General features: G+C 51.1%; 3 protein-coding genes across 3 annotated transcripts in view; 2 read left to right on the top strand and 1 right to left on the bottom strand.

The window, feature by feature from the left end:
- gtf2f1 (general transcription factor IIF, polypeptide 1) overlaps positions 1-9,601 on the top strand; it is a 45,227-nt gene extending 35,626 nt beyond the window's left edge. The window contains exon 14 of the mRNA XM_043695063.2: positions 9,464-9,601. The gene's annotated coding sequence lies outside the window, so the exon portion shown is untranslated. The remainder of the gene's footprint in view (positions 1-9,463) is intronic.
- alkbh7 (alkB homolog 7, RNA demethylase) lies at positions 798-15,697 on the bottom strand. The gene is made up of 5 exons (XM_043695067.2): positions 15,500-15,697; positions 13,272-13,445; positions 11,566-11,690; positions 11,109-11,284; positions 798-984 (listed from the first exon to the last, which is right to left on the bottom strand). The coding sequence occupies exons 1-4, from the start codon at positions 15,680-15,682 to the stop codon at positions 11,143-11,145; spliced, it is 624 nt and encodes a 207-aa protein (XP_043551002.2). The 5' UTR covers positions 15,683-15,697; the 3' UTR covers positions 798-984; positions 11,109-11,142.
- Positions 9,445-10,028, top strand: LOC122552324 (artemin). Its single transcript, XM_043695068.2, has one exon. It carries the CDS (start codon positions 9,445-9,447, stop codon positions 9,931-9,933), a length of 489 nt encoding a protein of 162 aa, XP_043551003.2. The 3' UTR covers positions 9,934-10,028.
- Positions 15,698-22,767: the final 7,070 nt, after the last annotated feature.

Here is a 22,767-nt window from a genome sequence, read left to right as displayed (position 1 = left end):
ACTAGATTTGGTTGATGGATGAATAGGGAGAGGTTCCTACTGTCATGCAAAGTGAGCTGTGAGATCTTCACTACAGTAGATAATACTGCAGCTGAAAATGTGTTGCTGGAAAAGCGCATTCCTGAAGAAGGGCTTATGCCTGAAACATTGATTCTCCTGTTCCCTGGATGCTGCCTGACCTGCTGCGCTTTTCCAGCAACACATTTTCAGCTCTGATCTCCAGCATGTGCAGACCTCACTTTCTCCTCATAGATAATACTGCATCTCTTTAATAACATTGGTGAAAGATGCTTCCAGTTTAGCACTCCCAGTGCTGTAGTCAGCCTCGATTTTGGGCTGATATGTCTGGTTTGGTACTAGCCCGCAGCCTCCAACATCCTAAGCTAGGAGTAATTAAATTAACCACAATTAATCTTCATGAGAGGGAAAACCAGACACAAGGTCTTCCTTTTATAATTGTTCTTATGTTGACTTTTTGAATAGGACGATGTATTTGGTATGTAGGGTAGGGGTGTGTGCCAGAAGACGACTTTGTGCTGTGAAGTCTCAACATGAGTAGGAGTGTTGACAAGTGAGTTTCTTGAAATGTTTGAGATACCATCTTAATACCAGAGGCTTGCTTCCCGTTAGTGACTGTTTCTGTTCAAAGCATTCCTGAGACTCTGGGTCACCTGAATAGGCGGCTAATGGGCTCCTGTTCTAAGAATTGTGACTGGTTCCACACTTGGTTGCCTGTACATGGTGAGAGATGTTAATCATCCTCACTGCAATCCACACATTGTAAAAAACCAACGGAAGATTTTTCCAATAAATAGATTTATTTGAGGGTTGAAGGGTTTGGGCTGGACAAAACTTGTCATTCTTTTCCAATTTTATTCCTTTGCCGATATTACATTCCAGCTGTCGTGATGTGAGCATCTGGTACATTTCAAAGCACTGGCGGCTTCCTGGCTGCATGTTATCACACTGGGAAGCAATTCCTTTCTGGAAAAACAAAAATATCCAGAGGCTTCACGTTGTTATTTGTCGAAACAAAATACCTTTTCATTTCCTTTACTCCTGGAACAGCTATCTCACATGAAATTGAGGGGGCGCACATCACTCTTATTAGGGTACAGACAAGCACATGTTCACACACACTGACCCTCACTGGGGTACAGCTCCTACATACATGGACTCTTACTGGGGTGCAATCCCACACACACTGACTCTCTCTGGGGTACAGCTCCCACACGCACGCTGATTCTCACTGGGGTACAGCTCCCAAATACACTGACTCTTGCTGGTGTACTTTCCCACACACACTGACTTCACTGGGGTACAGCTCCCACACGCACTCACTCTTGCTGGGGTACAGTCCCACACACTGACTCTCACTGGGGTACAGCTCCCAAATACACTGACTCTTGCTGGGGTACAGTCCCACACTCACTGGAGTATAGTCCCACACCCACAGACTCTAACTGGGATACAGCTCCCACACACACTGACTCCCACTGGAATGCAATCCCACGGGCACACTGATTCTCAATGGGGTACAGTCTCTCACACTGACTCTCGCTGGAGTACAATTTCCCATAAGTTGACCCTCACTTTGGTGTGATGGGATGATTTGTGGTTTCTGGGGATCAGGGAAACCCTTACGTGACCCAGAGGGATGTTGTGTTTGTTTAGGTGTGTCACTGGTGTAGCTGGTCCAACCCTTGCCAAATGTCAGTGAATGGCTCAGGTTTAGTGTGCGCCCATGAGACTGACAGAGTGGCCTGTCTGAGAGCTGGCAATGAAGTATCAGAGTTGATTCATCTCTCTAATCTGCTAACACTGTAATTGTAATTAACCTGTCAATGTCTCCCCCCACTGCCCCCTGTCCCTCGAGTGTCAGATGAGGCTTTATCTCCAGTGTGGTCTGTTTCTGGGTGCAAGTTATAATGTGGGGCTGGAAGAACAGTGTCTGTAATGGACTGGACAGACAGGAAATGTCTAATAAGGAAATCTGTTGATGATGTGCTGATGGCCTTACAGTATTGCTCTGAGTTTGCCAAAGAGCAGGCAGCTGGAATGTTTCAGCTATCAGAGGATTAGCTTGGATTAGAAGCTGACACACAGTGACTGTGATGAACAGTATTGACGATTGATGAGTCTGTGCCCTGGTGGTTTGCTTTTTGAAAACTTGTTCTAGTTGGATTCCTGAATAACAGCGATATTTACATTTGCAATTGTTTGCAGCACTCTAAGCAATGATGATGGGATTGTTCGACAAACAGTTACCCTAAACCCTGCTCACTCATAAACTCAGCTATGCGTGGGGTCTGTACCCCAGTGAGAATTAGTATGTGTGTGGAGTCAGTGTGTGTGTGGGAGCTGTACCCCAGTGACAGTGTGTATGTGATTGTACCCCAGTGAGAGTCAGTGTGTGTGTGGGAGTGTACACCAGTGATTGTCAGTGTGTGCATGGGACCTTGTACCCCAGTGAGTCAGTGTGTATGTGGGACTTTGTGCCCCAAAGAGAGTCAGTGGGTGAGAGATTGTACCAGAGTAAGAGTCAGTGTGTGGGGGGCCCATACCCCAGTGATAGTCAATGCGTGTGTGGGGTCTGTGTACTTCTGAGAATCAGTGTGTGGGACCTTGTATCCCAGTGAGAGTGTGTGTGGAACTGTACCCCAGTGAGAGTAGGTGTGTGAGAGAGCTGTACTGTAGTGAGAGTCAGTGTGGGAGCTGTACCCCAGTGACAGTGTGTGAGGGAGCTGTACCTCAGTGACAGTGTGTGTGGGAGCTGTACCCCAGTGTTCAGTATGTATGTGATTGTACCCCAGTGAGAGTCAGTGTGTGTGGGAGTGTACACCAGTGAGAGTCAGTGTGTGTGGGATTGTACCCCAGTGAGAGTCAGTATGTGATTGTACCCCAGTGACAGTCAGTGTGTGTGGGATTGTACCTCAGTGAGAGTCAGCCTGTGTGGGATTGTACCCAGAGAGAGACAGTATGTGATTGTACCCCAATGACAGTCAGTGTGTGTGCAGGATTGTACCCCGGTGATAGTCGGTGTGTGTGGGATTGTACCCCGGTGACAGTCGGTGTGTGTGGGATTGTACCCCAATGACAGTCAGTGCATTTGTGATTGTACCCCAGTGAGAGTCGGTGTGTGGGATTGTACCCCAGTGAGAGTCGGTGTGTGGGATTGTACCCCAGTGAGAGTCAGTGTGTGTGGGAGCTGTACTCTAGTGAGAGTTAGTGTGTGTAGGGGACTGTACCCCAGAGACAGTCAGTGTATGTGTGGGAGAGCTTTGTCCCCCGGTGAGAGAGAGAGTGTGTGTGTGTGCGCACGGGGTGGGGCTCCGTTCCCCAGTGAGAGCGCGTGTGTGTAACCTGTACCCCAGCAAGAGTTGGTGTGTGTGTCTGGTACCTCAGTTAAAGTTGGAGATTGACTCTGACTCTCACTGTGGTTACTATGTGTGTGTGTCTGTACTACAGCGAGAGTTCGTGCCTAGCAAAGCTCTACCCCACTGAGAATCTGAGTTTTTGATTTAGTTTCCTGTCTCTGTCATACTAGTTAGTTTCCTGGTTTCTGTCTGCTCCTTCAAGGTCTGTTTCTGCTTCTTCAGTCCATACATCACCAGGTGTGTGACAGCACCTGGAATGTCTGTGTCTGGGAGTCTCTGCCTGCTGTGGATCAGACCTGAGAATAGTCTGTGCCCCATTGCTGTGTTACACAGAGGTCACTGCTTCACATAACACCTCTGCTGCAATGACTGACCAGACTACGGGTACCTTAATTGGTTTAGAATGATTTTTGCTGTCACTGATCCTCCTGCCTGCAGTGTTTAACTGCCTCTACCCCGTTGCTGTTTTCTGCATATTTGCAGCTTGTGGATCAGGTGCTGCCTCTTTGCTGGAACACGCACTGGAGGAGCCTCATCAATCAGGTTCTTGGTGTAGACAACAGTCTGTAGACAGGTTTTGTGAAGCTGAGGATTGAACACACATGGTCATCCTGTGCTCAGATTCTGCCACAACTGACCACAGGACTCAGCAAAATATGTTCGTCCTTCACCTGATTTATGGAGATTCCAGTATTTATAGATTCGGTATTTTCCAATTTGGCTATAATCAGAATTCCTTCCATTCCTCTCAGTTTTCCTGCATTTTTGTGGGTTGGCAGAGATTTTCCTGGTTGTGATTGGAGTGGGGATGATATTGATTACTCACTTGAAGTCTGATGTTGTTCAATAATTGAGGGGAAATTCATTTTACTATAAAAATTAATAATAATAAAATTGGGATGGGAAGAAGGGGTGAAAAAATAAACAATTGATTGCCTCTTTATTTCAGTAAAACTTAGCCCAGAAAGGAATGTAAAAATAGAATCAAAGGATTCCTACGGTACGGAAAGAGATCATTTGGCCCATTGAGTCTGCACTGACCACTTGAAGAACATCACACCCAGACGAAGCCTCCTGTACTATCACCATAACCTCACAGGTACCATGGCCAATCCACTCTAACCTGCATATCTTTGGATTGTGGGAGGAATCCCACGCAGACACAGGGACAATGTGCAAATTCCACACACACGGTGGGTGGCATCGAACCTGTGATGCAACAATGCTAATATCACCCTTCACAAATTTGAAAGGATTCAATGGTTAGCAACAAATGAGGCGAGAGTATGGATTTTCAAAAGTAAGAGTACACACATGGTTACGTGATTGTGCAGACATGTGGGTGTGAGAGAATGAAGCTGGTGATGATCTCTTCCTTAGTATTATCTTCTGGCAATCCCTGTTTACCCTCTCTCCATCCTCAGCTTGTTTAATTGCCCCATCTGTTATGACTCTGAACAGCAGAGTCCTCTGTCACCACCTCTAGCCCCTCCCTATCTGGGTAACCTCCTCCAGCCCCCTACACGTCTCCCTTTCTGTTACATCTTCCAGCCTCTACAACTTTCCCTATCTCTCCCCTCCTCCAGCCCCTAACTCCCTCCCTATCTCTGTAACCTCCTCAGCCCCCTACACCTCACCCTATCTCTATACCTTGCTCCAGCCCCTACACTCCTCCCTATCTCTGTAACCTCCTTCAGCCCTTACATACTTCCCTATCTCTGTAATTTCCCTCTCTCCTGGTTTCTTGTATAGCCTGATTTTCTCACTCTGTCACTGACTCAAAACACTGAAAGTGCCTCTTGATCATGTGTTGCTTTAAAGTACTGTTTAAAACCCATCTCTTTGTCACCGTTCCTAAGACAGCCCCATCTATTGGATGTTAGTCTTTGAAGCTCCTGATTAAATGGCAGGTCACTGACAAGTGTGAGAGACTGCAGTCCCAGCTCCATTTACACTGAGAATGAACACTGTTGGTTATTATTTCTTGTGAATTCTGTGCAAGTGAAGGTGAATCATTGTCATTTTGACCATCCAAATGTAAAACACTTGTCCAGGCTCAACTGCCACATAGTGTTTAACTCCAGGGACTGTGATTTATGAAGGCTGTGCCAGGAAGGTTCCTTAGAGTGTCATGTGAATGAGGGACTTTGGTCACATGGAGAGTTTGGAGAAGGGGAAATTTGATGGAGTTTTTCCAAAATTATGAAGTGTTTAAGGTAAACCAAGGGAAATTATTTCCTTTGGTCACCTCTCAATGACCAGAGGGTAAAGGAACCAGAGGTGATGAGAGAAAACCTTTGTAGCAAGTGGTGAGAATTTGGCAAGTGCTACTTGATACGTCGTGGATTCAGGAGTAAACTTCAAAACAAAATTGGTCAGAGACTTCATGGGAACAAACATTTCAGGAAATGGATAAAAGATGAGTTTGGAATGAGCTAATTGGCTTGCTGTGTGAACAGGGGGATTGAGTGGCACTGTGCTACTCGCTGACTCCTGTCACTCTGAAGAGATAGATTGTCTTTACTGATAGGGAGGTGGCATCTCGTCTCTAAGTGGGAATTACCTAAGATCAGCTTGTGAAATCAAAGTCCTTCAGCAGCTTGTCCCTTTTCAGTGAATAAGGCAAACAGAAATGTGTCACTGAAAGACGTTTCCATTCTTGAATTTTATCAGAAAATCTAGCACTGGAATACACAGACTCAATGTGATTCAAGCTTCAGTATGTTTGTGTGTGTATATCTCTTTGAATGGTCTGTTTATATGTCCGTGTGTGAATATGTCTGTCTGATCTGTATCTCTGGAAAAGGAGGATTTAACTATCACTGGTTCCTCACAGCTTAGTCAAAGCTGGGTATACAAGGCAAATCTTTACAGCAGGTGTGACTGGAGAGTCCATCATTTTAGTCATTGAGTCAGATTGGATAGTGATTGTTTCAGCGGAGAATGATCTGATGGTTAATTGACTCTTGGGTAATGACTGCTCGCTGGTCTGTGGAAAGAATGTGCTGTGAGCTGAGAAATCCTGCTCCTTCAGTTAAAATTCCATTGAAAGTATCCTGACAAGGAATGTTCCAAGTCATTTTAAGATGTGGCTGAGGAGCTGTGTATCACTGGGTTTTAATTCTCTTGTCATGATTCCCTTTCTCTCGCTGCGATCTGCACAGCCAAGGCTAAGGTCCCAGAGGTTGATATGAGGATCCTGATTTGAGCTATCTGGTGCTGGCCTCCTCCACTGATTCTGGTCCGTCTGGGATACTCTGTGACATATTTGCATCTGTTGATGTGCAACTCCCGCTGGATGACCATATTTCTTATCTATGATTTGCGTTTGGGGAATAGACAATACCAATACAATACTCCTCCCAGCCCGTGGGGACAAATCAATCCTGCCACAAACTGTGGAGCTGAGATGGGGGCTGCGCTGTGGCCTCGAAAGCCCCACAGTGGCCTCTCCGAGGTGTCTCTGGCTGGCAGTACCTGCTTTGCATCTGTTCTGAGTGGGGGTGAGGTCACCTCACAGGTGGAAACTTTCTTTCTTACCCAGGAACAATGATTTGTGTGGGGATTAAGCAGAGAAAGCTCACTGCAGGATTTACAAAGACAGTCTGCAGGAATACACCAAGAAAATTTAACAAAACATTTCAATGTGGCAGATATCAAACACACATTGTGTGAAAGATGTACATCGGAGAAATGTCTCCGACTGTACCTACCAAAGCCGTCTGTGCCACCTCCCCTGCTGCTAAGTGTCTCCCCCGCCTCCATGTGTGTCTTCTGTCCCCTCCCATGTTTCTGTCTACCTGATCTCACATGTGCTTGTTCTAAGACTAATATTCTCCCAGGTTCAATCCAGTCCTGACCTGACACTGATTTCCTGGATCAGGCAGCATACCTGCCCCCACCACCTCCCTGACCTGTGATGGGGGTTTTTGATAATGCTACCAGGGATTCAACAGCTTGCTGACAATCGTTGATTCACTGGGTATCCAGTTGTGAGAAAGTGACCCCAGTAAAATCCAGAGCTGAGGGAGGATGGTCACAAAACAATTCCATTATCCAACAGTCTATCCCAGTCCGTTCACCATCTGTGAAAGACTTCAAAATACTCTTAGATATTCTGTGATATTTTTGATATTCTTTATGAGGACTGGCTGTCACTGCCTAGGCCAACATTTGTTACCTATTCCAAATTGCAGGGCTGCAATCTATGTGTTAGACCCACAAAACTGTTGGGGGGAGATTTAGGATTTTGACCTAATGTCAGTGATGTATTTTCCAAATCAGGAGTGTAGCTTGGAGAGAACTAGATGGAAATGTTCCCATATATTTGCTGCCCTTGTCCTTCTGGAGAGTAGCAGACACATATTTGGAAGGGACTGCTTAGGGAGCCTTGATGAATTTCTGCAGTGTATCTTAATATATGGTATACACTGCTGCTAATATTCTTGTGGTGGACAGAATCAACAACTGACACCACATCCAGGAGCAATCAGGCTGCTTTGTCCTGGACAATATTGAGCTTGAGTATTTTTGGAGCTGCAGTCAGCCAAGCAAGTGTTCCATCACTCTCCTGACTGGTACTTTGTCAATAATGGACTGGCTTTGGAAACTGAGGAGGTGAGTTACTCGCTGTAAGATTCCTAGCCTCTGACCTACTCTTGTCGCAGTATTTGGATGGCTAGTCCAATTCAGTTTCTGAATGTTGGGAGTGAGGGATTCAGCAATGGTAATGCAAATTAAATATCGAGAGATGATGGTTAGGTTCTCTCTTATTGGAGATCGTCATTGTTTCACACTTGTGTGGTGCAAATGTTACGTGCTACTTGTCAGCCCAAACCTGGATACTGTCCAGGTCTCACCACAGTCTTGCTGCAGTATCTTTGATAAGTCTGGTATACAGAACACTATCAGTGCTGATGAGATTAGTTTGGGTTATAGGATGAAGACGCTAGAAATGACATATAAATACACAATGTTATTTCAAAAACAAGTGTTTTCCCACAGCCACTGTGTAGTAAAGTTTAGGAATAGCCCAGACAGGAGAGAGAGAGCATGAAGCCACAGTCACCAACCCCATACCCCACCTCAACCCCCAACTGACGATTGGTGGGGTAGTATTGCCCTGTGGGATTGTCGCTTCTGGTCCCTGCAGGTACAGCTCCAATGCACCTGATAAATCATTAGCAGGGAGGTCGGCTGAGTTTTGCTCACACTCAACATCGTTCCTGCAATACTCTGAGGTATTTGGACCAGCTGATACCGGGCAGCTCACTGGCTAGTCATGCCAGGAATGTCGTATGAAATATGTCAGTGAGAGGATGCAGATTTGCTTTAAATACTCCAATTCACCCATTCCATCACAAACATCCTGCAACAGCGAACGAAGAACCACCGAAATTAAAATTCAATCAAGAATTTGGAGTGGACAATCCAGCAGTCCCTCGGTCGCCCTAGTATTTTTTTGGGAGGCAAGTGAATTTCCAAACGCTCGACTGAATCATGACATTCCCTGTGCTGGTGGCAATTTTAATCATTTTTCATGTTGATCTGTCAGTGGAACAACCTCTGGACACCAATGATCCACCTCAGCATCTGCCAGGTAAGTGAAAAAGAAGAGAGAATACTCTCTCACTCTGACTGATTAACTTCAGTCAGCCCACTTGCCTGCATCTGCAGCAGTGACTATGAATGGAGTTAGTGAACCTATAAAATACTTGACCCCCCCCATACAGATTAATGAGTAAAATCCAAATCAGCTTTAGCTTGGAGGGCAGTGAGTTTGTTTTTTCACACAGGGCCTTAATACCTGGGGCTATGGAGGGTCGAAGTCCGGTTTCACCCTCTACATGTGCACTGTCAATGGCACAATCAAGAAATGCCCATGGTCTGGCCTCATGGGGAAGGGATGGCCACAGCAGAGATCCCAGCTGCTGGCCAGTCTAGTTCTTTGCAGTTTCTCTTGGTGAATGTGTTGGGGGAAGGGAAGACGTTTGTATTTTCAGAACTGATGACACAACCGCTGCTCCCAAATCTAACCATTTCCTACATTTGTTGAAAGGAAAATTAAATGATATTTCTTCCCTCAGGGAGAAGGCCTGACCTCCCAAGAACATCCACCACAAGCTCAGGTGGAGAATTCACAATTTCGCCACTACCCACATCAGACTCCCCACTCGAACCTCAGTCAAACCCAGGAAGAGCGAGGAGAAAACGGAAAATGTCAGTGATGAGGAAAGGCGAGGAGTGGGAGGACAGGAACTGCAGACTTCGCGCCATCCAGTTGCGTGTTCAGGATCTGGGGCTCGGTTACCAGTCAGATGAAATCGTCCTCTTCAAGTACTGCAGTGGAAGCTGCCCCCTGGCCAGGACCAACCATGACCTGACCCTTTCGCTGCTGCTTAGGAAAACCGGCCTCCTCAGCACATCACAGGAGAAGATTGTCAGTGACCCGTGCTGTCGCCCCACTCAGTTCAAGGACGTCACCTTTCTGGACATTAACAATCACTGGCACACAGTGGAAAAGCTCTCAGCCTCTGAGTGCAGCTGCATTGGGTAATCATTTGAGCATGGGGCAGGGGTGGGGCAAAGAGACAAAAATCCCAGCACAACCTAGACTGAAACAGAGGGAAAATCCATACCTTGCTTGGCGGCAGAGGGGGTTATGATGGGGGAAGGACAGGAGAGAGGGGGAGGGAAAGAGAGAGAGAGACGGAGAGAAATGTGGAGAGTTGTAACAACATGCAGTTTATATGGTATCAATGAATTGGGCAAGACTTCAAAGCTGAGCTCAGGCAAGTGAAAATTTTGGTGTTGTGGGGGGGGAACAAGTAGGGAAGGAGGGAAGAATATTTTAGTGACTTGTAAGTGCTTTGGACAGTGAAGCTCCTCTTATTGACACTTCTTCTAGATATTTTAATCAACCTGTTCAGAAATGTTATGACACACCTCTTGAACTTGAACCTGGGCTTATCACAGCATCTCAACAGCCTTCCTTTTCTCCTTCTACGCTACTCTCCCTCTCCATCATTTGCTTGTGCTGTTTATTTCTCCCTGCGATCTGTCCAAATCCTCACCTCATTCACACTCCGAGTTTTGCCTCCATTCTAGCTGTTACATACTAATATCTCAGTGCTGTGAGGGTGACTAGTGCTGCCTTTGGCAAAGAAATACCAGCCAGGTAAGGTGATAGGTTCACCAGTTTCATCAGCTAAGAGTTTGCTTGTGGTCTACTGTCACTAGAAGTTTCATGTCTGGTTATATTTATCCCAACATTTAGATTTTGCAAACTTGTAAAGTAGGGCATTCTGGGTGTGTGGGGCAAGGTTCTGGCTCTTAAAAATTAGTCTTTTGCTGTTCCAGGTGTTCAACATGTTATAACAGTGATGTGTGCATTTATACTTAAAGCAGTTTTGAGTCTGAAAAGATTTCTATTTGACTAATAGTGACAACAAGGTGATGTTGGGATTAATTCTTGGTGACGGTTTGTGCAACCAGAAATATTTATGTAGCTAAATTATTTATTTATTTTAAAGATTCTGCTGTTGCAAATGCTTCGATTTATCTAATGTTCAAATAAAAAGTGAAATGAAGTCACAAAGCCCTGATTACAGTATGTGATTGAGAGAGAGAGAGAGAGACAGAGACAAAAAGCAGAAAATAGCCTAAAAGAACCTCAAGATGCACAAATGGAAGTCTGCTTCATTTATGCAAGATTAAATCAGTGCAGATTACCAAATACGTTCTCTTGGGACAAAGCCCGGGGGGATCAGTCTGGCCCTGATCCTGGTTCATTGGGCAGGTTCCTACAAATGATTGAAATTCTCCGTCCACGAGGCACCTTCTCTCCCCCAAAAAATGACTGTTCATCTGGCAGGATTTGGTGGCTGAATCGGTAACGGGCCTCTCCCCTGAAACATACACACAATACTAATGAAGGAAGATGGAAAGAGTAGTGACAGACTGTTACAGTTGATATTTACACTCCTGGGCAAGAGAGCTTGGAGTTCTCCCCTCCCTCCCAGGGTACTGAGGCAAGCTTGATCTGTTAGGTTACCGTGAAAAGAGCAAAGAGAAGATAAGATAGGTCATCCCCAAATCCACTGAGTGAATCAAAGCAGTGACGATTGAGTAAAGATACACTAAGGCAAGTTGCCTTCCAATGAGAGCCTCTGATTCTTTGTAATCTCACCTCAGAATGTAGGCAGTATGTTGCTGTAGCAGTAAATCCATTTGATCCACATCACTGTCTTCACTCAACAAGCGCATCACGCATCCTGACAACAGGCATAAACCAGCAATTGTATCTCCACAGAACTATATGAACAAGAGAGAGGCAACTGCATAAGGCACAGACCTCCTAAAGTCAGACTCTCCTGCTCCCACCCTCCCCTTACCCAGACCATGGACAGACAGATTATGCAGTCTGTCTTTGGGACCATCTTACTCCGCTATTTCAAATTTACTTATTAGAACATGTGACAAATTCAAAATTCAATGATGGGGACATACACAAAATAGATACAGTTTAGTTGGAAGAGTGAGAAGAGTTCATAAGGCTGGAGCTGTTTTCCCTGGGACGGAGGCCAAGGGGTGACCTTATAGAGTTTACAAAGTCATGAAGGGCGAGGATAGGGTGAACAGGCAAGGTCTTTTTCCAAGGGTAAGGGAGTGCAAAACTAGTGGGCATGGTTCGAAGGTAAGAAGTTCGTTCGAACTGTCATAAAATCAAGGATTCTACATGACATTTTAACAGAAGCACAGAGTGTAAAAGAGAAACTAAATGGTATGTCAGGCTTTGGGGTGGAGATAAACACATTACCATTAAGAGAAATAAGATATCCAAAGCCAGAGCTCCCTGGATGACAAAAACACAGGTGAAAATAAAACATTGAAACTACATCTATTAGCAAACACTAAAAGTAGGCAAAATTTAAAGTAGAGTGCATGAAAAATGGAAAAAAGGCAAACACAGTGAAAGAAAAGAACAGTTCTCGTTTAAAGTTTAAAGATAACTCAACAAATGGTAACATGATTGGGAACCACAAAAAATGATAAAATTTCATTTTTATTTGTAAAAAGAAAAGCTGAAATCAATGGGAATCAAGAAAAACTCTCCAACTGAGTTATAACTAGCAGAAAAGATTATTATGATTGCTGGAGGCCTCTCGTCCCAAAACCAAAAAAAAAATCACTGCAGGAATTGCTTAGAGTTACAACAAACTTGTTCAGAAAACAGAAAAAAATGGGATGAAAAGGGACTGTTTAGCAGACTTCAGAACAATAGAGGCATATGATGACATGGACAGATAGAGGGAGGATTCCAATGAATATGTACAACCCTGAAGTTAATTATGTAGGAAAGACAGAATGGGTGTGGAGCAATAAATACAAGCAAGGAAATCATAAAGAAACCTTCTTTCTTTAAAAAGACTAGTTAGGCTTCAACTGGACTATTGTTGCTAATTCTGGAAACTTCAGGAAGGATGTCAAGATCTTTACAGAGCATGATATAAATGATGGGAGAGAAGCTAGGATTTTTTTCCATTGACCAGGGAAATTTCAGGGATGGGTGTGGAAGATTTGATAGACATGTTCAAAACTGGTTTCTGCTAGTGTACTGGCGGCGATACTCAGGTGGAAGGTGGGGTAAGTATTTAGAAAAAAGTAGATTTAGGGAGTATGGAAAAAACAGAGAGGCGACTTGAGGGAATAAATTTTAGGCAGACACTTCTGATGATCTGCAGTTGATTGTAAGGGTGACAGAAACAGGTACTGTGACATTGAAGTGAGAAATGGTTAAATACTTGATAAGTAGAAAACTGCAGGGGACCCAACACATAATCTATGATTTCACTTAGTAATGCACCAACATTAATAGTTGCCTCTGTTACTAACCTTCACACTGTCCACATGAGCTTTGATGAATCCAGTTTTCTCAAGATCAAGCACATGTACCATTGAGAGTTGGGGGACCCCTGGGGGAAACGCAACATCTCGCAGTCGTTGCAAGACAGATTCGCTCTGTTCACTCCAATGTGATTTCTCAATCTCACGATATCCATGGATTGCCTGATGGCCAACAATGATAAAAAAAATCCATTAAAATCAAGAACAATTCAACGTGACGTCCTGCTACCAGGCTGAAGGGCTGCTGGCCCTCAGGTGCTACCTGACCCACTGTGCTTTTCCAGCGCCACACTTTCCAACTCTGACTCTGCAGCATCTGGAGTCTCCACATTCCGAAAGAGAGTAAACACAACCCACAAACCCAGTCCGTATGTAAGGTGACTGAGACATGTGCATACTGACTGAGGTGAGTGCTGAGGGAGTGCCGCACTGTCGGAGGGTCAGTGCTGAGGGAGTGCCGCACTGTCAGAGGGTCAGTGCTGAGGGAGGGGGCCCTGTCCGTGGGTCAGTGCTGAGGGAGTGGGCACTGTCCGTGGGTCAGTGCTGAGGGAGTGGGCACTGTCCGTGGGTCAGTGCTGAGGGAGTGGGCACTGTCGGAGGTTCAGTGCTGAGGGAGTGGGCACTGTCCGTGGGTCAGTGCTGAGGGAGTGGGCACTGTCCGTGGGTCAGTGCTGAGGGAGTGGACACTGTCGGAGGGTCAGTGCTGAGGGAGTGGGCACTGTCCGTGGGTCAGTGCTGAGGGAGTGGGCACTGTCCGTGGGTCAGTGCTGAGGGAGTGGGCACTGTCGGAGGGTCAGTGCTGAGGGAGTGGGCACTGTCGGAGGGTCAGTGCTGAGGGAGTGCCGCACTGTCCGTGGGTCAGTGCTGAGGGAGTGGGCACTGTCCGTGGGTCAGTGCTGAGGGAGTGGGCACTGTCGGAGGGTCAGTGCTGAGGGAGTGGGCACTGTCCGTGGGTCAGTGCTGAGGGAGTGGGCACTGTCCGTGGGTCAGTGCTGAGGGAGTGGGCACTGTCGGAGGGTCAGTGCTGAGGGAGTGGGCACTGTCCGTGGGTCAGTGCTGAGGGAGTGGACACTGTCGGAGGGTCAGTGCTGAGGGAGTGGGCACTGTCCGTGGGTCAGTGCTGAGGGAGTGGACACTGTCGGAGGGTCAGTGCTGAGGGAGTGGGCACTGTCCGTGGGTCAGTGCTGAGGGAGTGGACACTGTCGGAGGGTCAGTGCTGAGGGAGTGCCGCACTGTCGGAGGGTCAGTGCTGAGGGAGCGGGCACTGTGCGAGGGTCAGTGCTGAGGGAGTGGACACTGTCGGAGGGTCAGTGCTGAGGGGGTGGGCACTGTCCGTGGGTCAGTGCTGAGGGAGTGGGCACTGTCCGTGGGTCAGTGCTGAGGGAGTGGGCACTGTCGGAGGGTCAGTGCTGAGGGAGTGGGCACTGTCCGTGGGTCAGTGCTGAGGGAGTGGGCACTGTCGGAGGGTCAGTGCTGAGGGGGTGGGCACTGTCGGAGGGTCAGTGCTGAGGGAGTGGGCACTGTCCGTGGGTCAGTGCTGAGGGAGCGGGCACTGTCCGTGGGTCAGTGCTGAGGGAGTGGGCACTGTCCGTGGGTCAGTGCTGAGGGAGTGGTCACTGTCAGAGGGTCAGTGCTGAGGGAGTGGACACTGTCGGAGGGTCAGTGCTGAGGGAGTGGACACTGTCGGAGGGTCAGTGCTGAGGGAGCGGGCACTGTCCGTGGGTCAGTGCTGAGGGAGTGGACACTGTCGGAGGGTCAGTGCTGAGGGAGTGGGCACTGTCGGAGGGTCAGTGCTGAGGGAGCGCCGCACTGTTGGAGGGTCAGTGCTGAGGGAGTGGGCACTGTCCGTGGGTCAGTGCTGAGGGAGCGGGCACTGTCGGAGGGTCAGTGCTGAGGGAGTGGGCACTGTCCGTGGGTCAGTGCTGAGGGAGCGGGCACTGTCGGAGGGTCAGTGCTGAGGGAGTGGACACTGTCCGAGGGTCAGTGCTGAGGGAGTGGACACTGTCCGAGGGTCAGTGCTGAGGGAGTGGACACTGTCCGAGGGTCAGTGCTGAGGGAGCGGGCACTGTCGGAGGGTCAGTGCTGAGGGAGTGGGCACTGTCGGAGGGTCAGTGCTGAGGGAGCGGGCACTGTCCGTGGGTCAGTGCTGAGGGGGCGCCGGTCCGGTCCAGTGGGGCCTGCTCTGCCTGTCCCTCAGGCCCCGGAGTGTCCCAGACCTGGTCCCAGTGATCCCTCTGGTACTGCCTGCGGCGAAGACCGGGTTCCACGTCCCGGAGAAGAGCGTCCTCCTCGGGGCCGCTGATAAACCGCGGCCGGAGCTCGAGCCCGCCGCCGCGTGACAGCCGCTCGAGCAGCTCGGGGCTGGAGGCCCGGATGAGCGGGAAGGCCGCGCGCAGCATAGCACTGGGCACGCGCAATGACCTCCCGCTCACCCCTGACCCTTCACCTGCTGCTGCATTAACCTTCAGTTCTCATTATCCTTCAATACCCGCCAAAGCCAGACATGTTCCTGACTGCCAGCTCATTAACCCCCCACCCCCACATCAACCTCTCCCCATTAACCCCCCACCCCCACAGCAACCTCTCCCCATTAACCCCCCACCCCCACAGCAACCTCTCCCCATTAACCCCACACCCCCACATCAACCTCTTCCCATTAACCCCCCACCCCCACATCAACCTCTCCCCATTAACCCCCCACCCACCTCTCCCCATTAATCCCCACTCCACCACAGCAACCTCTCTCCATTAACCCCCCACCCCCACAGCGACCTCTCCCCATTAATCCCCACTCCACCACAGCGACCTCTCCCCATTAACCCCCCACCCCCACAGCAACCTCTCTCCATTAACCCCCCACCCCCACAGCGACCTCTCCCCATTAACCCCACTCCACCACAGCAACCTCTCCCCATTAACCCCCCAACCCCCACATCAACCTCTCCCCATTAACCCCCCACTCCACCACAGCAACCTCTCCCCATTAACCCCCCACCCCCACATCAACCTCTCCCCATTAAGCCCCACCCCCACAGCAACCTCTCCCCATTAACCCCACTCCACCACAGCAACCTCTCCCCATTAACCCCCCCAACCCCCACATCAACCTCTCCCCATTAACCCCCAACCCCCACATCAACCTCTCCCCATTAACCCCCCACCCCCACAGCAACCTCTCCCCATTAACCCTCCACCCCCACATCAACCTCTCCCCATTAACCCCACTCCACCACAGCAACCTCTCCCCATTAACCCCCCCAACCCCCACATCAACCTCTCCCCATTAACCCCACTCCACCACAGCAACCTCTCCCCATTAACCCCCCCAACCCCCACAGCAACCTCTCCCCATTAACCCCCCCAACCCCCACATCAACCTCTCCCCATTAACCCCCCACCCCCACAGCAACCTCTCCCCATCAACCTCCCACCCCCACATCAACCTCTCCCCATTAACCCCCCACCCCCACAGCAACCTCTCCCCATCAACCTCCCACCCCCACAGCAACCTCTCCCCATTAACCCCCCACCTCCACAGCAACCTCTCCCCATTAACCCCCCACCCCCACATCAACCTCTTCCCATTAACACCCCACCCCCACATCAACCTCTCCCCATTAACCCCCCACCCCCACATCAACCTCTCCTCATTAACCCCCACATCAACCTCTTCCCATTAACCCCCCACCCCCACAGCAACCTGTCCCCATTAAACCCCCACCCTCACATCAACCTCTCCCCATTAACCCCACTCCACCACAGCAACCTCTCTCCATTAACCCCCCACCCCCACAACAACCTCTCCCCATTAACCCCCCCAACCCCCACATCAACCTCTCCCCATTAACACCCCCACCCCCACATCAACCTCTCCCCATTAACCCCACTCCACCACAGCAACCTCTCTCCATTAACCCCCCACCCCCACATCAACCTCTCCCCATTAACCCCCCCAACCCCCACATCAACCTCTCCCCATTAACCCCCCCAACCCCCACATCAACCTCTCCCCATTAACCCCCACATCAACCTCTTCCCATTAACACCCCACCCTCACATCAACCTCTCCCCATTAACCCCCCACCCCCACATCAACCTCTCCTCATTAACCCCCACATCAACCTCTTCCCATTAACCCCCCACCCCAACAGCAACCTCTCCCCATTAACCCCCCACCCCCACAGCAACCTCTCCCCATTAACCCGCACACCCACAGCAACCTCTCCCCATTAACCCCCCACCCCCACATCAACCTCTCCTCATTAACCCCCACATCAACCTCTTCCCATTAACCCCCCACCCCAACAGCAACGTCTCCCCATTAACCCCCCACCCCCACAGCAACCTCTCCCCATTAACCCGCACCCCCACAGCAACCTCTCCCCATTAACCCCCCACCCCCACATCAACCTGTCCCCATTAACCCCCCACCCCCACAGCAACCTGTCCCCATTAACCTCCCACCCCCACAGCAACCTGTCCCCATTAACCACCCACCCCCACATCAACCTCTCCCCATTAACCCCACTCCACAACAGCAACCTCTCCCCATTAACCCCCACCCCCACATCAACCTCTCCCCATTAACCCCCCACCCCCACAGCAACCTCTCCCCATTAACCCCCCACCCCCACATCAACCTCTCCCCATTAACCCCACTCCACCACAGCAACCTCTCTCCATTAACCCCCCACCCCCACATCAACCTCTCCCCATTAACCCCCCCAACCCCCACATCAACCTCTCCCCATTAACCCCCCCACCCCCACATCAACCTCTCCCCATTAACCACACTCCACCACAGCAACCTCTCTCCATTAACCCCCCACCCCCACATCAACCTCTCCCCATTAACCCCCCCAACCCCCACATCAACTTCTCCCCATTAACCCCCCCAACCCCCACATCAACCTCTCCCCATTAACCCCCCCACCCCCACAGCAACCTCTCCCCATTAACCCCCCACCCCCAGAGCAACCTCTCCCCATTAACCCCACACCCCCACATCAACCTCTCCCCATTAACCCCCCACCCCCACATCAACCTCTTCCCATTAACCCCCCCAACCCCCACATCAACCACTCCTCTTTAACCCCCCACCCCCACAGCAACCTCTCCCCATTAACCCGCACACCCACAGCAACCTCTCCCCATTAACCCCCCACCCCCACATCAACCTCTCCTCATTAACCCCCACATCAACCTCTTCCCATTAACCCCCCACCCCAACAGCAACGTCTCCCCATTAACCCCCCACCCCCACAGCAACCTCTCCCCATTAACCCGCACCCCCACAGCAACCTCTCCCCATTAACCCCCCACCCCCACATCAACCTGTCCCCATTAACCCCCCACCCCCACAGCAACCTGTCCCCATTAACCTCCCACCCCCACAGCAACCTGTCCCCATTAACCACCCACCCCCACATCAACCTCTCCCCATTAACCCCACTCCACAACAGCAACCTCTCCCCATTAACCCCCACCCCCACATCAACCTCTCCCCATTAACCCCCCACCCCCACAGCAACCTCTCCCCATTAACCCCCCACCCCCACATCAACCTCTCCCCATTAACCCCACTCCACCACAGCAACCTCTCTCCATTAACCCCCCACCCCCACATCAACCTCTCCCCATTAACCCCCCCAACCCCCACATCAACCTCTCCCCATTAACCCCCCCACCCCCACATCAACCTCTCCCCATTAACCACACTCCACCACAGCAACCTCTCTCCATTAACCCCCCACCCCCACATCAACCTCTCCCCATTAACCCCCCCAACCCCCACATCAACTTCTCCCCATTAACCCCCCCAACCCCCACATCAACCTCTCCCCATTAACCCCCCCACCCCCACAGCAACCTCTCCCCATTAACCCCCCACCCCCACAGCAACCTCTCCCCATTAACCCCACACCCCCACATCAACCTCTCCCCATTAACCCCCCACCCCCACATCAACCTCTCCCCATTAACCCCCCCAACCCCCACATCAACCACTCCTCTTTAACTCCCCCACCCCCACATCAACCTGTCCCCATTAACCCCCCACCCCCACATCAACCTCTCCTCATTAACCCCCATATCAACCTCTTCCCATTAACACCCCCAACCCCCACATCAACCTCTCCCCATTAACCCCCCCACCCCCACATCAACCTCTCCCCATTAACCCCACTCCACCACAGCAACCTCTCTCCATTAACCCCCCACCCCCACATCAACCTCTCCCCATTAACCCCCCCAACCCCCACATCAACCTCTCCCCATTAACCCCCCCAACGCCCACATCAACCTCTCCCCATTAACCCCCACATCAACCTCTTCCCATTAACACCCCACCCCCACATCAACCTCTCCCCATTAACCCCCCACCCCCACATCAACCTCTCCTCATTAACCCCCACATCAACCTCTTCCCATTAACCCCCCACCCCCACAGCAACCTCTCCCCATTAACCTCCCACCCCCACAGCAACCTGTCCCCATTAACCCCCCACCCTCACATCAACCTCTCCCCATTAACCCCACTCCACCACAGCAACCTCTCTCCATTAACCCCCCACCCCCACATCAACCTCTCCCCATTAAACCCCCCAAACCCCACATCAACCTCTCCCCATTAACCGCCCCACCCCCCACATCAACCTCTCCCCATTAACCCCACTCCACCACAGCAACCTCTCTCCATTAACCCCCCACCCCCACATCAACCTCTCCCCATTAACCCCCCACCCCCACATCAACCTCTCCCCATTAACCCCCCACCCCCACATCAACCTCTCCTCATTAACCCCCACATCAACCTCTTCCCATTAACCCCCCACCCCAACAGCAACCTCTCCCCATTAACCCCCCACCCCCACAGCAACCTCTCCCCATTAACCCGCACCCCCACAGCAACCTCTCCCCATTAACCCCCCACCCCCACATCAACCTCTCCTCATTAACCCCCCACCCCCACAGCAACCTGTCCCCATTAACCTCCCACCCCCACAGCAACCTGTCCCCATTAACCCCCCACCCCCACATCAACCTCTCCCCATTAACCCCACTCCACAACAGCAACCTCTCCCCATTAACCCCCACCCCCACATCAACCTCTCCCCATTAACCCCCCACCCCCACAGCAACCTCTCCCCATTAACCCCCCACCCCCACATCAACCTCTCCCCATTAACCTCCCCAACCCCCACATCAACCTCTCCCCATTAACCCCCCCACCCCCACATCAACCTCTCCCCATTAACCACACTCCACCACAGCAACCTCTCTCCATTAACCCCCCACCCCCACATCAACCTCTCCCCATTAACCCCCCCAACCCCCACATCAACCTCTCCCCATTAATCCCCCCAACCCCCACATCAACCTCTCCCCATTAACCCCCACATCAACCTCTTCCCATTAACACCCCACCCCCACATCAACCTCTCCCCATTAACCCTCCACCCCCACATCAACCTCTCCTCATTAACCCCCACATCAACCTCTTCCCATTAACCCCCCACCCCCACATCAACCTCTCCCCATTAACCCCCCACCCACACATCAACCTCTCCCCATTAACCCCACACCTCCACATCAACCTCTCCCCATTAACCCCCCACCCCCACATCAACCTCTCCCCATTAACCCCACACCCCCACATCAAGCTCTCCCCATTAATCCCCCCACACCCACAGCAACCTCTCCCCATTAACCCCCCACCCCCACATCAACCTCTCCCCATTAACCCCCCACCCCCACATCAACCTCTCCCCATTAACCCCACTCCACCACAGCAACCTCTCCCCATTAACCCCCCACCCCCACATCAACCTCTCCCCATTAACCCCCCCAACCCCCACATCAACCTCTCCCCATTAACCCCCCCAGACCCCACATCAACCTCTCCCCATTAACCCCCACATCAACCTCTTCCCATTAACACCCCACCCCCACATCAACCTCTCCCCATTAACCCCCCACCCCCACATCAACCTCTCCTCATTAACCCCCACATCAACCTCTTCCCATTAACCCCCCACCCCCACATCAACCTCTCCCCATTAACCCCCCACCCCCACATCAACCTCTCCCCATTAACCCCACACCCCCACATCAACCTCTCCCCAGTAACCCCCCACCCCCACAGCAACCTCTCCCCATTAACCCCACACCCTCACATCAACCTCTCCCCATTAACCCCCCACCCCCACATCAACCTCTCCCCATTAACCCCCCACCCCCACATCAACCTCTCCCCATTAACCCCCCCACCCCCACAGCAACCTCTCTCCATTAACCCCACACCCCCACATCAACCTCTCCCCCTTAATCCCCCCACCCCCACAGCAACCTCTCCCCATTAACCCCCCCAACCCCCACATCAACCTCTCCCCATTAACCCCCCACCCCCACATCAACCTCTCCCCCTTAATCACCCACCCCCACAGCAACCTCTCCCCATTAACCCCGCCAACCCCCACCTCAACCTCTCCCCATTAACCCCCCCAACCACCTCTCCCCATTAACCCCACACCCCCACATCAACCTCTCCCCATTAACCCCCCCAACCCACTAAGCAACCTCTCCCCATTAACCCCCACATCAACCACTTCCCATTAACCCCCCACCCCCACAGCAATCTCTCCCCATTAACCCCCCACCCCCACAGCAACCTCTCCCCATTAATCCCCCCACCCCCACAGCAACCTCTCCCCATTAACCCTCCCACCCCCACAGCAACCTCTCCCCCTTAATCCCCCCACCCCCACAGCAACATCTCCCCATTAACCCCCAACCCCCACAGTAACCTTTCCCCATTAACCCCCCACCCCCACAGCAACATCTCCCCATTAACCCCCACAGTAACCTCTCCCCATTAACCCCACATCAACCTCTCCCCATTAACCCCCCACCCCCACAGCAACATCTCCCCATTAACCCCCACAGTAACCTCTCCCCATTAACCCCACAGCAACCTCTCCCCATTAACCCCCCACCCCCACAGCAACCTCTCCCCATTAACCCCCCACCCCCACAGCAACCTCTCCCCATTAACCCCCCCAACCCCTCACAGCAACCTCTCCCCATTAACCCCCCACAGCAACCTCTCCCCCCGTTAACCCCCCACAGCAACCTCTCCCCATTAATCCCCCAAACCCCCCACAGCAACCTCTCCCCATTAATCCCCCAAACCCCCCACAGCAACCTCTCCCCATTAACCCCCTACCCCCACATCAACCTCTCCCCATTAACCCCCCAACCCCACAGCAATCTCTCCCCATTAACCCCCCCAACCTCCCACAGCAAACTCTCCCCATTAACACCCCACCCCCACATCAACCTCTCCCCATTAACCCCCACAGCAACCACTCCCCATTAACCCCCCCAACACCACATCAACCTCTCCCCATTAACCCCCCCACCCCCACAGCAACCTCTCCCCATTAACCCCCCACCCCCACAGCAACCTCTCCCCATTAATCCCCCC

This window comes from Chiloscyllium plagiosum, unplaced genomic scaffold (assembly GCF_037043375.1).
Source record: "Chiloscyllium plagiosum isolate Xiang-an unplaced genomic scaffold, Cpla_swu_hap1 HiC_scaffold_45, whole genome shotgun sequence".
Classification (NCBI taxonomy): domain Eukaryota; kingdom Metazoa; phylum Chordata; class Chondrichthyes; order Orectolobiformes; family Hemiscylliidae; genus Chiloscyllium; species Chiloscyllium plagiosum.
This window is presented reverse-complemented; position numbering and strand designations above follow the sequence as displayed.